The sequence below is a fragment of the Phallusia mammillata genome, chromosome 2, assembly GCF_965637545.1.
Source record: "Phallusia mammillata chromosome 2, kaPhaMamm4.hap1.1, whole genome shotgun sequence".
NCBI classification, from domain to species: Eukaryota; Metazoa; Chordata; class Ascidiacea; order Phlebobranchia; family Ascidiidae; genus Phallusia; species Phallusia mammillata.
The window spans coordinates 16,903,299-16,926,405 of record NC_137253.1 but is presented as its reverse complement, the minus strand read 5'-3'; the positions used below and the strand labels follow the sequence as shown (position 1 = coordinate 16,926,405).

At 35.3% G+C, this 23,107-nt stretch overlaps 2 protein-coding genes across 4 annotated transcripts in view; one reads left to right on the top strand and one right to left on the bottom strand.

Annotated features, from left to right (window-relative positions):
- The first annotated feature begins 1,458 nt into the window (after positions 1-1,458).
- LOC145215584 (leucine-rich repeat and coiled-coil domain-containing protein 1-like) lies at positions 1,459-23,042 on the top strand. Of its 3 annotated transcripts, XM_080084297.1 has the most exons (22): positions 1,459-1,648; positions 2,967-3,074; positions 3,421-3,610; positions 11,374-11,520; positions 12,085-12,221; positions 12,374-12,457; positions 12,552-12,649; positions 12,741-12,836; positions 15,626-15,701; positions 15,773-15,895; positions 18,863-18,958; positions 19,098-19,232; positions 19,295-19,434; positions 19,503-19,704; positions 19,859-20,044; positions 20,325-20,499; positions 21,150-21,313; positions 21,377-21,472; positions 21,741-21,853; positions 22,054-22,191; positions 22,540-22,675; positions 22,749-23,042. In XM_080084297.1, exons 1-22 carry the CDS (start codon positions 1,505-1,507, stop codon positions 22,869-22,871), a joined length of 2,907 nt encoding a protein of 968 aa, XP_079940423.1. In that variant the 5' UTR covers positions 1,459-1,504; the 3' UTR covers positions 22,872-23,042. The 3 variants fall into 3 exon arrangements, with proteins under 3 accessions (XP_079940423.1, XP_079940424.1, XP_079940426.1); XM_080084298.1 differs by lacking the exon at positions 2,967-3,074; XM_080084300.1 differs by lacking the exons at positions 1,459-1,648; positions 2,967-3,074; positions 3,421-3,610 and adding an exon at positions 7,443-7,462.
- LOC145215583 (fibrocystin-L-like) overlaps positions 22,880-23,107 on the bottom strand; it is a 38,675-nt gene continuing 38,447 nt past the window's right edge. Inside the window, exon 95 of the mRNA XM_080084296.1 lies at positions 22,880-23,016. Within this exon, the coding sequence (XP_079940422.1) occupies positions 22,880-23,016 (137 nt within the window). The remainder of the gene's footprint in view (positions 23,017-23,107) is intronic.

Genomic DNA, 23,107 nt, shown 5'->3' with positions numbered 1-23,107 from the left:
AAACAGTCTGAACATTTCAACACCAAAAATATAAGGAACGTTTTGACGTTTGTTACCTTAATCTTCCTTCCTTCTAAACAACTTAATTTTTTACAGAATAGGCTGGGGCAGGGGTCGGCAACCTTTTGTGCACGGCGGACGGTTTTTGAAATTAAAGTTTTATCGGGGACCGGTTTTCAAAAAAGTACAAATATTTAGCAATAAAAACGCTTAAATTAGTTCATCATCCCCGGGATACATGGGCCAAACGTTTTGTAACATCTAAGCTAAAAATTTGTACGGCCCGGTAACGCAACCCTCGCGGACCGGTACCGGGCCGCGGACCGGCGGTTGCCGACCACTGGGCTAGGGTATTTGCTGAAATTTAAACTGAATTTTAGTCAAAATCTTAAGCTGAAATTTTACCACGGTTTATAATTAAACACAAGGGACCAAAACAAGATTAAAATCGATGGAGCAGAAGCGAATTTCATTCGTCTCATCATAGATAGGCCACTATGTATCATAGTATCTATGGTCTGATAAAAGTTAACGAAACTAACCACGCGAAAAAAGCTGCAATCACGAAAAACGTAATAACAACGTAAGTATAATCACAAAAATGAAGACATAATCGATGAAATAAAACTAACGGAAATCATGCTTTTGGCCAAAACGGAAGTGACGTTTCCGTAATACATTGATTAAGTAAAGTACCGGTATCTATGGCTGCATGTGCAAAATATTTTTCTAGTATGGGAGTTCCCCAATCTGGAACTTCAGTGAAGCATAACATTGTTGTTGATCGCCGCGGATATTCAAAATTGAGAGAAGGAGAAGTTGAGTTTAATTAGTTCAACATATGCTAAACAAACGTATCTTAATCGTGATTGTGCCGGAGAATACCACTTCGTTTAGGTATATGAAAGAATCTTAAAACCGCGAGTAAGCGAATGTCCACTCCACAACTCCACATCCACACGCCACAGTATACTTCTTGTAAAGATTTGATTTGAACATGTTTATACCTGAAAAATATTAAGGACAGATGTTCATGAATTTTCTTTGATGAAATAAGTACATTCAGTGATCTAGTCACTAGTGTCAGCAAATAAGAGTGATTATACTAAACCAGGGGTCTCCAACAAAATTTGTCCAGGGTCAATTTTCGAAACTCGAAGTGACCATCTTAAATTAATCACTGTATTTTTGAAAAATGTTTTTCCCTAAAACAACTGGTTAACTTGCACTTAGATTCAACATTTTTAATGCTGGTAATTGTTATGCCTATTTTTGAAAGTGGCAGTCAAGTCTACCTGTCTCATTGTCTGCAACATGCTGTTGAATTATAAGCTGTTGAATAAAAGTATGATGTTGAATTAAAAGTATTAATTGTGCTAAGGAGAGGTTAAACATGGCAAAACATTTAAATCTGGACATGGTACCACTGTGCTTATAAAATAATTTAAACTGTGACCATAGTCCACATATACTTTTTTATAGCATACCACAGTTGTGGTTGATTATGTATAAAAAAAGTGTTGTTTGCATTGGAAAAGCAATTCAATCATTTTCTGAATTGGAGTTAAGTCATGAAGTTCAATCTATTAATGCCCATTGCAATGAAATTGCGAAGATTACTCACCTGGAAGGACTTCATTGTTTAAGGGTAAGTCAGATGCTGACAATGAAGAGTGTTTGTGTGTTGTTGCCTTTTCTTTAACACACATGAGTGATTTAACCATACCCACAACAGTTAAGAAGCATGACATCATGTTCTGCACTTTGAGTGAGAATTTAGTTTTGAAAGAGTACGTTTTCTACTCTCAGCTGCAAAGGGGAAAAATTGCTGCTCCTGTGCCACAGTAAGCATCATACCAACTTTGTTTTAGCTGGGGAAGTGTAAATGACCACTCATTATATTAACAGCTTGTGCTGTTTACATGGCAACTGGTTTTCCGAATCTTGCCAAATTTGTAATATGATTAACCAGATTCATCTGTAGTGTAATTATCCATATATTTTGGCATATGTATTCTGTGTTCTGGATATGACGTTAAACTGCATCCGTTGTTCCACAGAGAGGCAGTACCTTACCCCAGCTTATAGTGAAATGGCACACTACCCTGGCAAGAGTGTTGCTCATGCATGTTTTAGAAATGGTAACACAAGTTAACACACATGCCGCACATGACTAGTGAAAATAGCCATGAGAAATATGTGATTAAGTATCTTATTAGGTGGAGGATATTCTTTATCCGAAATAAGGCTTTGGTTTGGGATTGGCAGTTGGAATGAAATGAATTCATACGTCACAACACAGAATGTGACATCAATTTCCTACCTGGTACAGACAAAACAATTTTATCAGGATTCCAATTTGCCAAACATTTTGTCCCGATTATACAAATTCTGTGTAAACAATACAAATTGTCAACAGAGTTGCTAATTTCCATTTTTCCAGCGAAATAAGGTTGTTATGAAGCTTATTCAAGGCAACAGAGATAATTCCTCTCATTCTGGATGATCAAAAATAAACAAAATCACTTTTTCAAAACTAGGTCAGTGCTTACACCAATGCACAAAATGTGATGTCACGCTTGCAAACTGTCTTAGGTGTGGTGTAACATGATTTTTAATAACACATCAGTAACACGCACACATGACACATGTCGCACATTTTCGCTTACAACATAGTTTTTGAAGTAGTAACATCTAATCTTCCCACTCAGTCTATCCGTTCTATTTTTTAATCAGATTTGTCAAACCATTAACACAGTAAAAATGAGTAAAAAGTAACAACAAACCATCTTCTCTCATTTTAATGCAAATTGTTTATTTTAATTACATTTTTGTTTCTATGAAATATCATCCACTTTTACTGATTGTTACCACTAATTTTTAATAGGTGATTTTACTAATTGAATTTTGACACAATACATGTACATAAACCACCTTTTCTAGAATAAAAAAATCGTTTTTTTTAGGACCTAATGATGTCCAAATGTAAGCTATATGGTGGGTTTGCTGCGATCAATCAACGGTGTCAAACATCCAAACTCATCACATATTTTCATTCAATCTCTGCTCTCTCTGTAATAGTCAGGGTTGTCTTTAAGATGTTACAATTAACATTGAGAGAAGCCCTAGAAAGTCTGTTGTTTACTAGGAGAGAATATGAGAGTAAAAGACATAAAATAAGATATTTCAAGAAAAACATTGGATTACATGACTTTTACATAAAAATCAACCATTTAATCAAACAAATTGTTGTCATTTGTCCCTTTTATCTGGAATTATATTGACAGTTTTAAAACCGTGATAATATGGTGCAAATATTTTTAGACTCTAAAGGAAAATTACAATAAACAATTGTTAATTCAGGTTAAAGCACTGACAAATGTGCACTTTGATAAGAGTTTCCTTTCTTTTATATCATAGCATCTTGATGTTTCTTCAAACAAGCTGACTGTTATAAGTGGCCTTCAAAGTTTATCCAACCTGTGCACGTTGAACTTGGCTTCCAATTTCTTATCTTCAGTTTCTGGCCTTGGAAACTTGCATGGTTTGAAGCGAATAAACTTGTCATACAACAATCTTACATCACTTGCTGGTTTTACAGACTTGCATGGTAAGTGCAATTTTACTTTGTGATAAATGTTATATATATTGTATTATTTAGTGCAGTATTTTGAAATGTTTAAATTGTAATGCAACTAAATGAGAAAAACTCTGGAGTGTTTGCTGGGTGCAAGCATTATATTAAAAATGTCATAATGCAGAAATATTTGAATAAAACATCTTGAAGGTAACTAAATACAGCTGGTGTATTAAAAAACAACACACATTATTTTGGAGAAACTTCTGCAAACAACCAACTGGCACATTTAAACATCATCAAATGAGCTTGGTGGCAAAATGTGTTTTTTTCGAACAGCTATTTTTGCTACAAAGTTCATGGTCAGTGTTTCTCATCCTTTGGGTGATTAACCTTTCTCTTGTGCACATTAAGTACACATATGTGGTTGAGCTTTGTCGTATCATAGTAAATCTTAAATATGTTTTAACCAGTTAAAGTACTTCAAAAGATATGCAGGACAAAGAAGTGCGATCTGATTAAGAGTGTTTGGCAGCTAAAATCGAGAGTGCCAGTTTTACAAAACCAGTTGCAAACTTTTTGTGGTATGCAGCTAAACACTCAAAGATTTTTATTTCTGAATGTATTGTGAAGCATCATTGTCCGAAAATTTGTTTTTCTGTCAAACTAGAGTTGCATGTAACCATTAGTTCCAGATGAGTTGTAAAGTTCCTCTTTTGTCAACTTATTCCTAGCAGTTACAGAATTTCCAACATTGTGCTGCATGGTGACTTTGGCTGAAGCACGTAATTTGGTGTCCCATGCACTACACGTTTGTTGAAAGTGGATTCATATCTGAAAACCTTTTCTTCACTCCCCTTAATGTGAAGGGGGCAATTTTAATTTCAAGGGTTTATTTTAAATTTTAAATTACTTATTGTATAGTCTTGCAAACAAACACCACACACCACACACAAGGGGTACATTAGCTCAAACTTGTTTCTATTTGAATAAATTTTGCTTGCTTGCAATTGTTTATGTGTTTTTTTCTCGAAAGCAGAAGTGGATAAGTTTTATGTAGCGACGGGCCATACCATTTAAATACAATGGTATTTAAACATTTAACAGCCTTATGACATCAGAAGCGTTAGCCGTTGCTGCTCAAAAAACCTTTAGTGGGCAAAATTTTATACATTGCCTGTTGGCAACAAAATTTTACAGGACTATTAATGCTACAAAATTGTACTATTGATTCTATTAGTTTTGATGTAGAACCACATCAGTTACCCCACTAGCCCCCTAAAGTCAATGAAACTTTTAAACAATGTCCAAATTGGATAAAACTTTGATAGTTTATAGCAGGGGCCACCAAACTATGGCCGCGGGCCGGATCTGGCCTGCAGGGTCATTTCATCCAGTCCATGACAGTATTTTTTGGTTTGCCGAATCGTATTGATAACTTTACACCATTTAAAAATTAATCTACTCCTTACGAAAGCTTTTCTGTCGGTAGATTTGGAATTGATATTACCTAGTGACATAGGATTACGACGCCCAGTATTGATCCAAAGCCAGTTTGTTATGTCACAGACAAGACTACAAAGTGTTAATTGTGCACAAACAATTGCCATCTTTTGTTACTTGTGACGTACCTCGTAAGATTATGGCTAGATGACTATACACTTTAACAGTCGCATCACCAGATTTGAAACGGGATTGTAGAAAGACCATATCTTGTCGCCCCTATAAAAATCGCCTTTTGGGCTAAGTTTGGAAAGATGGTGCCCGGGCATGTAAACTATGCGGCCCCCGCGAATCAATATTACACTTATCCGGCCTGCAGTGAAAAAAGTTTGGTGACCCCTGGTTTATAGAATACACCCTTTTGAGGTGTCGATACATGTGTTTTTCTCTATAACACACCATTTGCCCAACTAGACCCCTAAAGTGGCCAAAACTTATCATACAGTATTTGAATTAGATGAAACTTTAACACTTTATTAAATAAGCCATTTTTAGGTGTCATTTGTTAAGTTTTGTTCTGTGGCCTTTTCAGTTACCCCATTAGCCCTCTAAAATTAGTTAAATTCTAAACCAGGGATGGGGAACCTTGCGGCCTTTTAGGGCACTAAGTGCGGCTTTCGATGTCAGAATACAATTTAGGATGTTGATATTAGTATTACAGACTGCACCAAGTGCTGAAAAGTAGACAGAAACGTATTTGGTGACCTTTATTCCACATAACTATTTGATTGGTACTAGGGCAGTGGTTTTCAAACTGGAGCCAAATGGTTGCGTACTGGTACACAAAGCGATTTCCGTAGGACTACCAATAGCCCAAGGTTCTACAATCTTACTTGTCTTGTAAAAGAACAATTGTTTGCGCATTATAATCGAATGTCTTAAACTCATCTGTGATGTCACAAGCTGCTCTTTGATTGATATTGGTAAACAAACGAGTTTCTACTTTAATAAAATCCTGAATAGCACATCGACCAGTCTGTTAGTCAAAAAGTTTGAACACCACTGTCCTTGGCCTGGGGAATAGTCTGTGCGGCCTAAACGATTGTCGATAAATCGTTTGGCGGCCTTCACAAACAAAAAGGTTCCCCACCCCTGTTCTAAACAATGTCCGAATTGGATAAAATTAAAAAAGTTCCTAGAACACACCATTTTGAGGTGCTGATTGATGTGTTTGACTCTGTAGTCCCAACATTTACCCTATTAATCCCTACAATGGGTGAAATTTGTAAACAATTTTTGAATTGTATGAAGTTTAAATGTTTGTAAATAAGCGTTTTTAGGTTTTAATAGTTAAATTTTGCCCTATAGTCCCTTCAGATGCTCCATCAGCCTCCTAAAATGGGTTAACATCGATTTCAATTGAAAAGTTTTATACTGTAGCATGTAGCCCAGTTGTCTTCATGTTTAATGGATTTGGATGAAATTTACACAGATGGTAGATATAGTTATGTAGATGTACATCCCACTTTGTTTGAGTTGATAACTGCAGTATTTACCCCGCTAGCCCCCTAAAAAAAACTTATGTTTGTCCGACTTGTTTTGCCATCAAATGTTTAATGGATTTAGATGAAACTTACACAGATGGTAGATATAGTTGTGTAGATATGCATCCCACTTTGTTTGTGTTGATGACTCCAGTATTTACCCTGTTAGCCCCCTAAAATGTTTTTTCCACTAAAGTTTATTCGACATGTTTTGCCATCAAATGTTTGGTGAATTTGGATGAAACTTACACAGATGGTAGGTATAGTTAAGTAGATGTGCATCCCACTTTGTTTGTGTTGACAACCCCAGTATTTACTGGCCCCATAAAATGTTTTTTTTTCTTTCCAAAGTTTATCTAACTCATTTTGCCATCAAATGGTTGCTGAATCTTACACAGTTGGTAGATATAGTTATTTAGATGTGCACTCTGCTTCGTTTGTCTTAATAACCCGAATATTCACCCCACTACCCCCCTAAAATGGGTGAGTTTTAAACAGTGTCAGAATTGTCTGAAATTTGGATAGCTTGTAGAGTATGCCATTTATAGGTGTCGATTGTTGTGTTCAACCCTGTAGCCCCAACATTTACCCCACAAAGCCCCAAAAGTGTAAAACGTATTTGTATGTTACTGGGCACCACAAATGAAAGATTTTTTGTTTGTTACTCATGTTTGTGGGTTGCTTGTTTTTGCGCCATGGCAGTTAGGGGGTTGTTAACAGCCCTATGACGTCAGAAGCATTAACGGTTGTTGCTTAAAACACCTCTAGTGGTCAGAATTTTCAACATTGGCGGATTGGGCTCAAATTTTGCAGTACTATTGTTTGATTCATTGTGTTTTTTATTTTTTTAGTTTGTGTGTCGAACCCCATTAGTTACCCTACTAGCCCCCTAAAATGGGTGAGTTTATTAAACAGTGTTGGAATTGGCTAAAATTTGGGTAGCATATGGAATATACTATTTGTAGGTTTCAATTAATGTGTTTTACCTTGTAGCCCCAACATTTACTCAACTAAACAACGTTTAAATTAAAAGAAATTTTGATATTTGTAGGATTTGCCATTGTAAATGTTGATTGTTGTGTTTTACCCCATAGCTCCAACCTTTACCAAATAGTGTAGGTAACTCTCTTTGGTGCGATTAAACTCATAACAGTTACGACGTAACTCGAAAATACTGCAGCTGTCCTGTTTTTTTGCGACAAATCGTAATCACTCCAGTGAACGTTAAAACACGCAAATAATGCTGGAAAAGTGTTACGATAGTCCTAACACATACCCCAAACTTAAAACCCTAAACCCTAACCCTAACCTTAACCCTAACCTTAACCCTAACCTTAACCCTAACCTTAACCCTAACCTTAACCCTAACCTAACCCTAACCCAAACATTAAAACCAGTACCTACAGCATTATTTCGTTACGTCGCAGTAACTACAAGTTTCCTCGCTTCAAAAAAGGTTACCTGCACTATTTACGGGCTTTGTTGCATTAAAACGAGTTACCTGTAGTTTACCTAGCGCACCAAGCGAAGTACCTAGCGGACTAAGCGCACCAAGCGGACCTGCTGTTTTCGAAGGCACTGCTATGTCAGGGCGGCAAATAAAAGCAAAAGAAAAATTTGCATCAAAATTGCATTAAGTTGAAGTTGTTACAGTACTTTGGAAACAGACATTAAACTCGTCAATTTATTAACTATTTTAATATTTGTTTTTTATTGCACAGAGTTATTGCAAATTTGTCGTTCAACTGGTGTTATGCTAAACAAAATACTAGTTGTTGTTTCAAGAACTTGTATTTGCTGACGTTTCGCCCACCAGAACGGTAGGGCTTCTTCAGAGCAATGAATGATAATACAGCGGGCACAGAGGCGAAAATGTACAAAAACAGCGGGATACGAAACAACAACTAGTATTTTGTTCAGCATTACACCAGTTGAACGACAAATTTGTTAAATATGCAACCTGGTGGACGAAACGCCTGTTCAGTATTTTCAGAGTTATTGCGCCAAATAATACTAAAACGTTAGTCTATGAGACATTTAATTGACTTGAACAAAGACTAACTTACACAAAGATGCAATTTTGATGTTATACAAGGGTCAAGGTCGAGGGTGCGCTGCACCCCCGTACTCTACGCCAGTGACTGTGCTTAACCGTACAACCAGGGGCGGATCTAGAAAAAATGTAAGAGGGGTGTCCAACAATTATTTGGGAAATTTCCTGATGCGATAGTGATGACTAGGGCAATCGTTTTTTGACTTGTCAAAAAAGTCAAAAATTTGTCAAATTTTTTCGAATAGGTCAAAAATTGTCAAAGTTGTTTACAAAGTCAAAATTTTTTACAAAGTTAAAATTGTTTACAAACTGCATTGTTGTGGTGTTGCGTGGGTTGCACTGTGAGTGAACTTTTATTTTACACCTTGAAGGTTGTAGCCTACTTTATATTGTTGCAAATGGCCCATTGTCGACTTATGGTGAATCATAAACCATTAAGTGAGTGAAATAATTAGGCTGATATGGCGTGATGCTCAATACACCTCAAAACGGGCAAAATTTTGGTAGGTCCCAAGTCATTTTACGGCAGCTGCAGGTTAGGTGCAGCTCTTTCTTCGGTTTTGCTTTAGATACTTCATATATTTAATTTTCGCTGTGTCTTAGCTGCTGTTTTTTGGCAGTAATTTTTAATTAGCTCATTTCCCTTTTCAGAATAGGCTATGTCTGTGTTCAGATTTTTGCCCTTATGTTAGACTTTTGCACATTCTTTCGCTCCAGTTAGATTAGCATACAGCCATATTTTAACTTTTTGTACAAAAATGCATAATTTATCTACTTGAATTGTTCATAGGTCAAAAAATAATCGCCCTAGTGATGACATATAATGCGGGTTGGGTATTCCCCTTTTTTAAAATACGTAAAAAGCTTGACGCCACTCACACACCAAAAAAGCTGCCTTCTGCATAACAGAGATTTGGGGTTGTGAAAAACTATTACTATTAGGGACGCACAAAGCTTGTGAGTTGCATTGTATATACATTCAAAAACATAACACCTAGTTCCCGCCCAGATCATATGCGTTTCTTTATGTAAGAAGTTTAAACGACATTGTACTAACTCTAACATAGTGGTTGTCAACCAGGGCCCATGGCCCCCCAGGGCAAGCTGTGTTCCGGGGGGCCACGGGTGTAGATTCACAAGAAACACCCACTAAAAGTCATTTTCACTTTAACTTTATTCCCGAATTTAATCGACTATTTAACATACTATTTGTTTATAGTGAGGTTTGTCATGCTCATTTGCTCTATTAGACCTGTTTAAGGCCAAAATTAATGCCACATTCCAACATGAGATTGCTATCTACATTTTAAGGGGGGCACAGCTCCTACATGGTTACTTGAAGGGGGCCACAAGGACAAAAAGTTATTTTAAGGGGGCCACGGTCCACGAAAGGTTGAGAACCACTGTCTAACACAACACAAACTGTTTACCGACAAATTTGCTTGGCGGGCCGCCATAAGAGGAACTTTTTTGTACTAAAACCTGAATTTGCTGTTAGGTCTCAAAACGTGGTGACGATTCAACCGTTTTGAGACCTGAATATTATTGACCCAATGCACCTTTGAAGTCACTCTGTTCTGATATTTGCTACATTCAATGCGTTTATATCACAATACGCCTCACACAAAATAGTTTACATGTCAAATGGCAAGTAGTTAATTGTTTCATTGCCAATTTTGTTTTCCTGTTTAAAATAACGCGCTAAGCGGCAGAGTGCTTTCTCCAGAATTGCAAGCCAGTCCAAATCAGAAAGTACAAGACCTCAATCTAACTCGCAACTTTGGCATGCCGCAAAGCGAACAGCATCGGTTATTACCCATCATCCAATAGCAAAAAAGGAAAAACAACTATTGATTTTAGTGACAAAAATTCTAATCACGGATCTACTACCTAGCTTACTCAAGATAAACGAGACTGTGAGGTAATCAAAATACATTAGTTGCTTCAAAAAAATATTTTAAACGACTGAACGCCTTTTTGAAACGATGGTTAACCTTTTAAGTTGCGCAATGTTACGAATGCAATAAAGTTGGTTACTATGCAAGGGATAAAAAATGCTAAGCATTGGCAAGTTACCAATTACATGAACTTTAAAAACATGATTCGATTTACATCAATTGAATATTTGTGACAAACAATATAGCATGAAACATTTTAAACCAGTTTAGTCGGATTTAACATAGTTTAAATGCGAAAACTTTTTAATACATTACATTTAATGCAGTCAGCACTTTTGACTTCAGCGTCCTTGACGAACAATCACTATTGTATTGTCAGCGCAATAAGTTCTTCATTTTAACCATTGTTACGTCAGCATAGTCTATTACATAGGCCAATACAAAATGATGAAAGCGCACTGCTTTGAGATAACGACTCCCTGAAATCACACAGCGATAAACGGAATGTTTGGCAAATTTCACCAATTTTTTGAGGGGTTGTCCAAACACCAAACACCACCGTCTAGATCCGCCCATGCATACAACACCCGACTTTCTCATGTTTGTCTCTTGAAATGCATTATTTTCAACTTTGCATGTGTGGGGATCCTTGAGTTTCTGCCTGCAGAAACAACTAAGGTGATAAAAGACAGTGGCCAATTTGAGACCTAATTAAAAATCAGCATATGAAAACTATTAATGTTTTAAAATAGGCCATAATGTATGTGCAATGACAAAATGAGCTAAGTCACCCTTCCAATTTGAAACAAAAAAATCTGCAAATTGGCAGTGTATCTGAATTTTAAAATTTTGTTACAGGCCATGGTTATTTGGAAATTATTCAACTTCATGGGAATCAACTGGGAGATATACAAACCATCTTACCTTACCTTCAGGGCTTGCTTAGTGTTAAACATTTGGTGTTAAAATTAGATGATGCTGAAAACCCAATCTGCAATTGTTCAGGTAAGCTTATGTGCAAAAAATAACTGTTTGGTGAAAAGAAAAAAAGACTGGTCCCATTCATATACAGGTCATGTTAAACAGACATTATGGCTATTCAATATTTAAAACCTATTGAAACACTTAGTTATAGTTATGCACATGTGCATCCAGCTTTGTTTGTCTTGGTAACCCCAATATTTACCCCTCTAGCCCCCTAAACTGGGCGAGTTTTTAAACAGTGTCAGAATTGGCTGAAATTAAAAAAAAACAATTAGTAACAAAATCAAATTATTCTAAAAGCAGCATGTTTATGCTCATGTGCTAGTTGTGCCAGGTGTTTGTTTGTAAGACAAACATAATCCGACTGTAAGTTAAAGCTAGCTAAGTAATATTGTGTATCTCACAGCTATTGTATATATCTATTCAATTAGTAATCTTGAAATTGCCCTTCTATGAAGTAAAATCACTCCATGGGGGGGGGGGGGGGGATATGGGCCTTGTTAAAGAACCCTGATCTATAATGGTAATAACTAGCCTTCTTTTTCCTATGCATTTCTTCCCACCATACATGTTGGGCATTTTTAGATTACAGACACAAGTTCTTCACTGGACTGCCCCAACTAACTTCACTGGATGAAGTAGATAAATTGGAAAGAAGTGTCAATGTGGAGCTTAGTAACCTTGATTCAGATTTTGAAAATTTGTCTTGTTTTTTACCGGAAGTAAGTACTGATAAGCATTTGTTTTTCAAAGTGTATCAGTGCACTTTTTATTCATTTTTTTTGGTATTATATGGGTTGACATTCTGTACTTCAACAAACAGTAAAAGTTTTTAAAATGTTGCTCAGTGCAAATTACTGCACATGCTTTTCAGGCTGATGAAGACCCTTTAGTTGTTCACAATGAAGGTGTAGTTACCAAATCATTCCCTATGCATTGTGCTCACAGTGAAACTGAGGTAATATCATTCCACAGACATTTTATTTGATTTGAAATGTCTTCAATTATTTGATTTGAAATGTCAATCAATTATATAAAACATAAATTTTTAGGTAAAGGTACCAAGCCAAAAACTCACCAAAATTGCAAACACAATGCCAGAAAAGGAAAACTTTGCCAGTCGTGCAAGTTTACTTCAAATCAACACGAAGTAAGTAGTGGCATAACTAAACTTCTTCATCCATTTCAATAGTTCTGATATCCATCAGTGGAAACTGTGCTCAACATGTCCTTTTTAACAGCTTTCATCAGAAGAAAAATATGAAATCACAAATAGCTTCAGATAAACTTGCAATGAAAAAGGAAAAAATAAATGTGCTTAAAAAGAAAAAAGGAAGGTTTGAATCGTTTTTCTTTCTTATGTACTTCTTTGTATTTTTCTTTGGCTATATCCTGCATTGTTTTACAATGACATTTGCCATGCAATCAGCTCAGCTGTCAACAGTTTTAATGCAGTGTTTATATGCTGTCAAAATGTGTTCTTGCAGCTTTAACATATACTTATCATTTTTACAGAAAGATATTAATTTAGTGGGATATAACAGGTTGTTTGGTGTACACAGGATTATAAATTTGTTGTGTTTCACCCTGTAGCTCCAATATTTACCCTACTAGCCTCTTAAAACAAGTAACTTTTTAAACAGTGTTCCAATTGGATGAAATTTGGACAGTTTGTTCATTTGACTTTTTAAGGTGTTGATTGTTGTGTTTCACCCTGCAGCCCCAAAATGCACCTAATGCCAATGTAGTTGTTGAACACAAAACTGTTGTGTGCACTCCAGCCCCACAGGGAGCAATTTACAGTTTTGCAACCTGAGCTGTGAGTGATCTAAACAGCTTGGTAAAGTTAGGACACTATACAGACATGAGCGAAGTACAGTTAGGAAAAATAATGCCGCATGCAGCTTTAAGATATTTGTTTTTGAAGACTTGTTTAATTGTAGGGTTGGGCATTTGACCGGTCAAATAAAATCTGGTCAATTGACCGGTCAAATACTTGTCAAATAGGTCAAATATTGGTCAAATACTATTCACATTATTAAATCGCAATTTTAGTTAAAAGTTAGAAGTTAAATCTTCTTCTAAACCATAAGTTATGGAAATGAAGGTTTCAACTCATGTAAATTTGTTTGTGAAATAGGAAATGTGCAGTTTGTATTATATTACAGAATTTTCCGACTGCATTGCATGCTTCATTTTATCAATGGCCCCACCTGTGTGTCTCTAATTTTCATTCAGTAATCACATTTGTGAACTGGATTCTCATAGTATTCTATATACATCAGATTTAAGTCTAATTTTGACTGAGATTTAACTGCAAAACTCGCTTATCCTGCTTAAAGTCGTAATTTATGCTGTTACGCTGTTGTCACATCTCCATTCATGACAAAAAAGGAATATACAAAGGCTCGATATGTGCGTACTTTATCTTAATAAGTACTGACCTGTAACTTATCCACAAAAATCTATTCAGGGCAATTGTAAGCTAAATATATGGCTACAAACAATTTTTGGGTCAACTATAGAAAAAAGGACTGTAGACCTACAAGTTTACACAGCTGCTTTAAATTACTTAGATTTTTTATCTGCCAGTAAAAATGTGCAACATTTGCAAAAATGCCCAGATAAATACTAATGAACTAACTTCCTCTCATGGACACATCACACTAGATTTTTATTAAGATAAAACGGTGCTAGAAGTGATCCATGTTTTTTATTTGCATTGTAAACCTTGCAAAGTTTGCCACGACGTAAATCAGATCTTAATTTCGAATTAAAAGTATCTCCTAATTGTTTTGGCATTAATTTCAAATGAACAAAACACATCTATATTGGCTTTAAAAGCACTTATTAATACAAGAATTTGCCATAAATTGTTCTACCTGAGGGTTATTAGAAATAATTTATCCTTTCCTGACAACCAAAAAGCAAGTTCAAGAAAATTTACCACATTTGATTTTTAAAATTAAAAATAGTATTTGACCGGTTAAATAAAGTGCTGTCAATTGACCGGTCAATTGACCGTATTTGACCGGTCAATTGACCGGCTTGCCAACCCTATTTAATTGTTTTATCTGTTTTGAAACAGGCTTAAGACATGAATTGCCCTGTTAAAGCGTAAGAGTAAATTTTTTTAGAAGAGTTGTTTGTAAGTTTTTCCTTCTTTTTTTGGTAATTGTTGTAAATCATGCTTATGATGTAAACCAGGGGTCTCAAACTGCTTTGAGGGCCAAAAACAAACTTTTAAGTAAGTCGAGGCCGCACTATCGGAAGATTTGGTACAATGTAACATGACAACAAAATATTGCATGATTTAAAAGTGAAATGTTCATTAATGCCTTTAACCACATCAAAAAACAATGTTGTAAATGTAAAAGTGAAGTTGGTCTGGAAACAATGGCACACATGACACATGACACAATAATGAAAAAAATATGCAACAATCGCAATTGCTGATTCTAAAGATTGACTTTTATGATAATCCTATTAAAACGTTGAATATACCGCTAATAGAGAGTGATTGTATCATGCAAACTCAGTGGTCTGACAGGATATTCTGACTGAGTAACACACGTAACCTTTGGAAGTTACTTTGCGGGTTGCACAAAAAGCCTAAAGGGCCGTATGCGGCCCGTGGGCCGCGTGTTTGAGATCCCTTAGGTAAAAAACACCTGGTCAAGAAGTTTCCAAGTTCAAGTGGAATTCAACAAATGTATTCGCTGGTTTTTACCAATTGTGCTCTTCAACCTTTTTTGGTTTGGTGCACCCTTACAGTTGTTGTCACGAACTCATGCACCCTGTTTAATTAAAAGATAAACTGAGGTAAAAAGCGATATGAAAAATCATAATACATATCATCGTGTCAGTTGAATCCAGTGGAGCTGCCGAAGTTTTACACACTGTCGCACTGAAAATGTTACATCAGTTGAAATCTTTTTCTATCCTGAAAGTCAAATATTATTGGTTCATTAAAAGTTTGTGATGCAACCTTGTATACCTTTTCGTACTGGTGCACCCCATGCATATTTTGTGCATATACGTGCACACCTGGTTGAAGAGCACTGGCGTATATGATTGCCCTGCTAATGTGATAAAGCACAGCACAAGTTTTTTGTGTGTTTTGCAGGATAAAGGAAAAAATGCATAAGAAGGATATCACAGCTTCAACAGATGTTTACTGTGTTGATAAAGAAACTCAGTTGGTAAATCTTTTTTTAAATCTCGTAAATTTTGTCAAAATTGCAATATGTTGTATTGTTGGCAATTTTTTAAGAGTTTAATGAAACAACTAGAAAATGAAACAGAAAGGCGTTGGAAAGCTGAACAAGCCAGTAAAAAACTTGCTGATGTTGTCATGAGGAAACAATCAGAGGCTTCAAATGAAAAAGTTTTGCAAGTGAGCTGATAAATTAGCAAACTTTGTTTTCTAGGCAAAAATTTTAAAATGGGCAGTGGTTTCCAAAAAAAAAATCGTTGAGGGGGACCCATGATTATTGTTACTGCTTCTAATCATTTTTGTTTTGGAAACCACTGCCAATTTTAAAATCCTTGAAGGGTACACATATAGTTGTTTTTTTGCTATTTATGGGTCCCCTTTCCTGAAGGAGGCACATATTGATTTTACTCTAATTGTTGTTTTTTCTTCTCGAAGTTTTCTCGACTCGTTTTTCTGTCAAATGTTTAATCGATTCTGATGAAACTTACACAGATGGTAGATATAGTTATGTAGATGTGCATCCCACTGTGTTTGTGTTGATAACCCCACTATTTACCCTGCTAGCCCCCTAAAATGGGTGAGTTTTTGAACAGTGTCGGATTTGGCTAATTTGGATAGCTTGTAGAGTATGCCATTTGTAGGTGTCGATTGTTGTGCTCAACCCTGTAGCCCCAACATTTACCCCCCAAAGTGTAAAATGTATTTGTTTGTTGCTGGGCACCACAAACGAAAGATTTCTGTGGCGCAATAGTGTTACAAGGACAACCAGTCATATGTTACTCCGTTTGTGGGTTGCTTGGTGGACATTTTTGCGCCATGGCAGTTAGGGGGTTGTTAACAGCCCTATGACGCCAGAAGCATTAACAGTTGTGCCCATAGGCGTCGATTTAGGGGAGACCGGGGTGACATGTCTACCTTCCTGAAAGAACAGGGGTGACAACATATGTATTGTCTCCCCTGTTTTTTTGTTTCAAATAAGTTTTGCCAGAAAGACCACATACAGGCCTATGCCATAACCGGCTGTTTGTAAATGAAGGTCACAATCAATGACAAACGCAAGTGTCTCGTGGTTTGTTACGCAACATAACAATGGTTGCAGTAACAATCCACTTTGTTACCTGATTGTTAATTGCTTTATCCCCAGTACAGGCTGGTTGTAGATGTGTCTTATATTTGCTTTATGATAACTGCAGGAATGACTAGTCAAACTAATATATAGGCATTTTTGCAGTCAAAACACAAGCAGCTTTTGAATAAGACGTTTTCTGTTTAATGTTGAGTTATTTAAAAATCGTCACACACAATGTAAATAAACATCTTGAACAACGTATACTTAAATCCAAAAATCCCTTTTTATAGGGTCGCCAAGATACGGTCCTTTTAAAAACTCATTTAAAATCTTCTCATCTTACAAGCAATGCTTGTATATAACGTCACAGGTTAAAAACGGCAATTGTTTGCGAACAATTAACACTTGTCGTCTTGTCTGTAACGTAACAAACTGCTTTGGATCAATCCCGGGTGTTGTAATCCTATAAAACTAAGTGATATCAATTCTACATATCGCGTCAGGAAAACTTTCGTATGAGTAGATAATTTTGGAATGTTACAAAGTTATCAATACGATTTGGCAAACCAAAAATGTAATCGCGGGCCGTAGTTTAGTGACTCCTGGTTTAACCGAATGAGGGTCTTAACTTCGATCGTGCGGTCGCCAGGACAACCGAGCAGTTATTGTGGGTTTTAACGGCTGATGGATGTTTCCAAAACATGGAAAGGTCTCCCCTAAAATTTTGCAAATAATTAAAAAATTGACGCCTATGGTTGTGCCTCAAAACACCTCTAGTTGTCAAAATTTTAAGCATTGGCAGATTGGGATCAAATTTTGCAGTACTATTAATTGAGTCATTGTGGTTTTACATTTTTTTTAGTTTGTGTGTTGAACCCCATTAGTTACCCTACTAGCCTCCTAAAATAGGTCAGTTTTTTAAACAGTGCCAGGATGGGCTGAAATTTGAACAGCCTGTAGAATTTACCACTCATAGGAGCTGATTGTTGTGTTTAACCTTGTTGCCCCAATTTCACCCCCCTAAAATAAGTGATTTTAAAAAAAAATATGGGAATTAAATGAAATTTGCAAATTTTAAGTCCTCAATTGTTGTGTTTTGCCCTGTAGCACCACAATTTAACTAACTGGCCCCTAAAAAAGGTGACTCTTTTAACAATGTTCAAATTGAATAAAATTGGACAGCTTGTAGAATTTGTCATTCATAGGTGTCTATTTTTTTGTTTTACCCCATTATACCACTATTTACTCTTTGTTTTCTTTAAAAAGGCAGTTAAATAGGACTTACTTTAAACAATTTCTGTCTAACACTGGTTTGTTCCATGTGTTAGGTCAAGAAAGTGTGCTTCAAATTCATTCAAATTGACACATATGTTAGTTATTTATCCGAAGTTTGACCCCAAATGACTCAGCGGTTCACCCACAAGCCCCCAATACATGCAAATTTGTACCGACCAAAGTACATAAGTTGGGAGTTTTATGCTTTGTTGGTTGGTTTATTTGTAGTATTCTAAAGAATTTTGTAACTTTTAATTGGATTCACCCATTTTCACCCCTTAAACCAGGTGGGCAACCTACGGCCTGCGAGCAACATTTGAGTGGCCCGCGACTCGTATATTATTTTGATCGGCTGGACGGAATGTATGTGTTAAAGCCCATTTTTGTACCACAGAGTTGTTACATTACACGTTGATAGTTATTAGTTTATTACTAAGAAGAGGCATTGTTACGTAAAAAGACAAAATCATTGTGTGTTTGCCTTTTCCTAGCACTGCTATGTTGTTGCATGATCATCGTTGCGGCCCGCCGCCGCAATATATCACTACTTATCACTACTGTCGCACATACATTTAAGACACTGTTTTGAAGTAATAACATTATCTCTTCTTACCTTATCTATGTTTTGTGAGAAACATTTGGCACAAGGACTTTCACATAAAAATACAAGTTTTGGTTTATTGCACATATCATTTAAAAATTATCAGATTATGTAATTAAATAGTATGCAAATTACCAAACAACTTTCTCAGCAGTTTGCAGGCATTTAAAAAAAATCTGTGCTAACACTGCATGTTTTGAAGAATCTAGCGTCTACTGCAGCTGATAGACTAAAGGCTGCTTTCATACAAGAAAAGGAAATTAAAGAACTTCTTCAAAACAAACTAGATTTTAAAGAGGTGGGAAAACATGATTAAATTACCAGCACAAGTATGCTTGTTTTGTGACATTTGTAAGTCCTGGAATTCGTCTGTGCATGACAAGAACAAAAATCATAGATTATAATATGATAGAGAATACTTTTTTTACTTTCAACAGAAGGAAATTCATGAATTAAAAAAAAGAATTTCATTTTCTCTTTCCAAAAGTTCTGAATACCAGCAAGAGATGAAAAAAGTTAACAAACAATTGAAATGTTTGTCCACTGAAAACAATAAAATTCAAGAAATGCATGTATGCACAAATTTGTGATAATCTTGATAATAACTGTCCCCATAATTTGATGCATATTGTAGAAAATGAAGTCTCAAGAAATTCAGACAGAACTTGAAAATACAAAACGTAAGCATACTTTTGCAACCAATGAAGTGAGTCACCTGCAAAATAGGGTTAAGGAATTGGAACATTTAATGGTACAAAAAGAGGAGGAACACAGGTTTGGTTAAAGCAAAGGCTACACACAGATTTATATTTGGCAAGTTATGTATTTTTATATTTTTTAAGAAACTCCATTAGGGGACTGGTTTCATATGAAAGTGCTGAATTTCAATGTGTACTGGATTGTCATTTGAAAGAAGAAAGGTTGCATCAGAAATCTGAAATAATGCAAGCTAAAGAAAAAGCCAAATTAATGGATAAAAAATATAAAAACTTGGAAAATGAATTCCGAGAAGCACTGTGCATCGAAAATCATAGGTTTATGCAGGTGTGTTGGAATATCTTGTTGAAAAGATCTGTCTAAAAATAGATTAGTTTAATAGCTGAAACTTTGACCACCTACTTAATGGCACAAATTTATGCTATTACTACAATCAAGTTAAATCTGTTTCATTTCAAACATTTTTCTTTTAATGCAACAGCTGAGGCAGGAAAATCAAGCACTGACTGAGAAGATGTGCAATATTGAAAGTTGTTTAAAAGAAACAATAGAGATGGAGTCTAAATCAAAATCCATGATCCGAGATATGACTTTAATAATAAAAGAACAAAAAATTAAGCTAACTGAAACAACAAGCAGTAAAGAAGAGTGCCTTCAACAATACAAGGTATAAATACTGATGGTCTAGCAAATTTTTACACAGGGTTGGGATTTATGGACAAAATTAAAAAAAATACCTGGATTTTCATTTACCAATCCTAAGATTTCCTGGGATTAAGAAAGATTAACCTAAAAAGTTTTAAGAAAGGTTAACCTAAAAATGTTATGTGCAAAATATCCGTATCATTGAGTAGCATGGGCAGTGTAGAGATTTCATTTACACAACATCAAAACTACACCTGGGAAAGCTAGATTGTTTACAATAAAAAATCCTGATGCTTACACAGAAACGGATTCAAGATCTTGAGCTAGATTGTGAGAACTCCAAGAGGAAAACTGTTCAGGTTGAAATGCTGAAGCAAGAGAAGTCTAGCCTTCTTTCTCAAATAACTGCAATGCAGTCGGTAGTTGACGGATTAAAAGAAGAACGAAGACAATGGGGAAGAGAACTTGCCCAACAAGGTTTAATATATGTTTCAATAAATATTACATGTATAAATGATAAACCACTTTTTTTCAAATATTTATTTATTATCACACGCTGAGTCCATAAAATATGTGGTTGGTATTATTTATGTATGCAATGTGGTGGACAGTGTTCATGTTTGTAATCTGTATGTTATGGTTTCATTTGGCATGGATTCAACATATTCCTAACCACAAGGTTTGAATGACAGTTTTGCATCTGATGGTTGGTGATCTTGGGATGTGGTGAAATAATAATGATGTCAGACCTTTTTCTGGTTAAATAGTCCAAGAACGGGTGATAAAGTGTAAATACTTTTAAACTGTAAAGCATTGTTTACCTGGCAGTATGTTGCTTGCAGTCCGAACTACAACATGCTTTCCCAAAATAATTAATATTCTTTGTACCAATATTTGGAATCTTGACTTCAACATGCTTTTTTACTAACAATAACATGATACTGTAGTTGTTTCATGGAGTTTTGAGTTGCAGAAAAAATGTGTTACAAAACAATCCAACATACAGTTTTTATGCTTTATCACGAAATAAATTTGAGTGGTTTAAGGGAGCATAGCATACAAAAAAAGCTCCAAGTCATTATTAAAGTGTATGTCGGCAGGTAAAAAAACATATTAATGTTGTTAAGGTTCTTCGCTTGCACAAGATAGAGGTCGATTAAACCTCAAAATAGAAAGCTTGGAAGCTGAAGTTCAATCTTTGCAAAAAAATAATGAAAGGGACTTGAATTCTTTAAAAATTAAAAGCAAGATTGTTGATGATCAAACTGAAACAATTCTAAAGTTGAAAGAGGTGTTGCTTTTTTCTACAACTTCACGCCATGTACAAAATCTATCTAATTTTGTGTTTGTTTAGGCATTGTCAATCAAAGATAAAGAAATTAAAACAAAACTGGATGAAAGTTTGATTGAACAACAACGGCTACAGCAAATCATAGACAATTTACATCAGGTTTTATTTCAATTTGTACTTTTTTCTCACCACTATTATGAATGTTATTCCTGAAAGAGGTCAAATATTGTTTTCAGTCCTGATTATTGAAGGTTTAGTAGCTTTTAGAAAAACACTGATCATCACTTTTTGTACTCGGTCAGGGCACCGAGCTCCTGAAAGACAATGCTCAGTGTTGAGTATTTACTCTATCTTCAATGTATATTGATTAGAAGCTAGTGAGATCCACTGTTTTAATTCATTTCTCATGACATTGTTTTAATTTTAGGAAACTTGTTTTTTAAATGAGGAGAATGCATCACTTAGTCTTACAGTAAAACAACTAAAAGAAAACCTGGTTGATTTAAACGAGAGACATATTGAGTTACAAGACAATCATGCGTAAGTGTTGATTTCATCTTGACAAAAACTATCCACAAACATGTTGTTAAGTGTACTGAAGAAATGAGAAGTAATTGGTATGTAAAGACCAACTAACCCCCTTTTTACTTAAAAAATAATGCTAGCAAATTTTAAATGCTATTTGCATGGTCTGTCTGGGACAGAAATAAATGTTCAATTTAAATCTTATCCTTTTTTAGTAATCTTAAAGTCAAGTGGTCTGATAAAGTTAGAGTATTGGGAAAGTTGGAAACACAAGTAAAGAGTGTCAATGAAAAAATGCTGCTACGAGAACAGAAGTTAAAAGAAGAAAAGGAGTCTGCATTATTGACTAATAAGTATGATGCTTAAAATAGTTGAGCACGAAAAAAATGCTTTTTTATGATGACCATGGTAATTTAGTTTGGTTATAGAATAACTGGTTGTTTAAAATTACATTGCAGTATGTTTGACCTCAAATTTTAATATTTGCTAAAATGGGTGAAATTTTTAATCTATTTGGAAATTGCATTAAATTTGTACATATGTAAAGCACGGTCAATTTTTTTCATAATTACTGTGTTGTTGAACATAAATTCCATTTCCAGAAACAATCACCATGTAAAATAGTATCTACTTGTAAAACTGACTTTTGGGGAAAAGATATTTTAAAAGTAAACAAAACCTTTTTGATTAAAAAAATTCAGAAAGCTTTTGCAAAAACTTGAAGATAATTATGGAATCCACCAAGAACAATTACAAGCTTTAAAAATTGCCCATGATGATGAAACCAAACGCAGACAAATTGACAAAGATCTGGAAGTGGGGCAACTTACAAAACAGGTAAGCTCTTCACAACACAATAGTAATGCAGTGATGTATTAAAAAAAGTATAACATTGTAGACATATTTACAGGTACATGATGTGGAGAATGAAATGAGGATGATTCTTGAAGATTCAAAAAAACAGAAAATCTTATACGATGGAAAACTAAATAAAATTAAACAAACGTTTGAAGAAATGTCACTAAACACATGATTAAGTATTTAGTTGTCTTTTTCGTTGTATGGTGGAGGCAAACTCTGTGGAGAGTCACTGCGGGGATCAGTTTGGGTCGTTTTCTCTTCAACAACTGCATGTGGCAATGATGAAGTTTTGGGTTCATTGACATCTGTTGCTAGAGCTATAAAAATATACTTTTTCATTTTATGTGCCTGTGTTAATGCAGACCGTTTTGGCAGGTGAACACTAGTTTATCACCATTGCATATCATG

Bases quoted from the DNA above. Each gene is read 5' to 3' on its own strand.
- LOC145215584 (XM_080084297.1), top strand. From the start codon at position 1,505: ATGTATAAAAAAAGTGTTGTTTGCATTGGAAAAGCAATTCAATCATTT. The intron at 15,702-15,772 runs GTAAATCTTTTT...CAATTTTTTAAG, and splicing joins TTGATAAAGAAACTCAGTTG to AGTTTAATGAAACAACTAGA. The intron at 21,854-22,053 runs GTAAGTGTTGAT...ATCCTTTTTTAG, and splicing joins GAGTTACAAGACAATCATGC to TAATCTTAAAGTCAAGTGGT.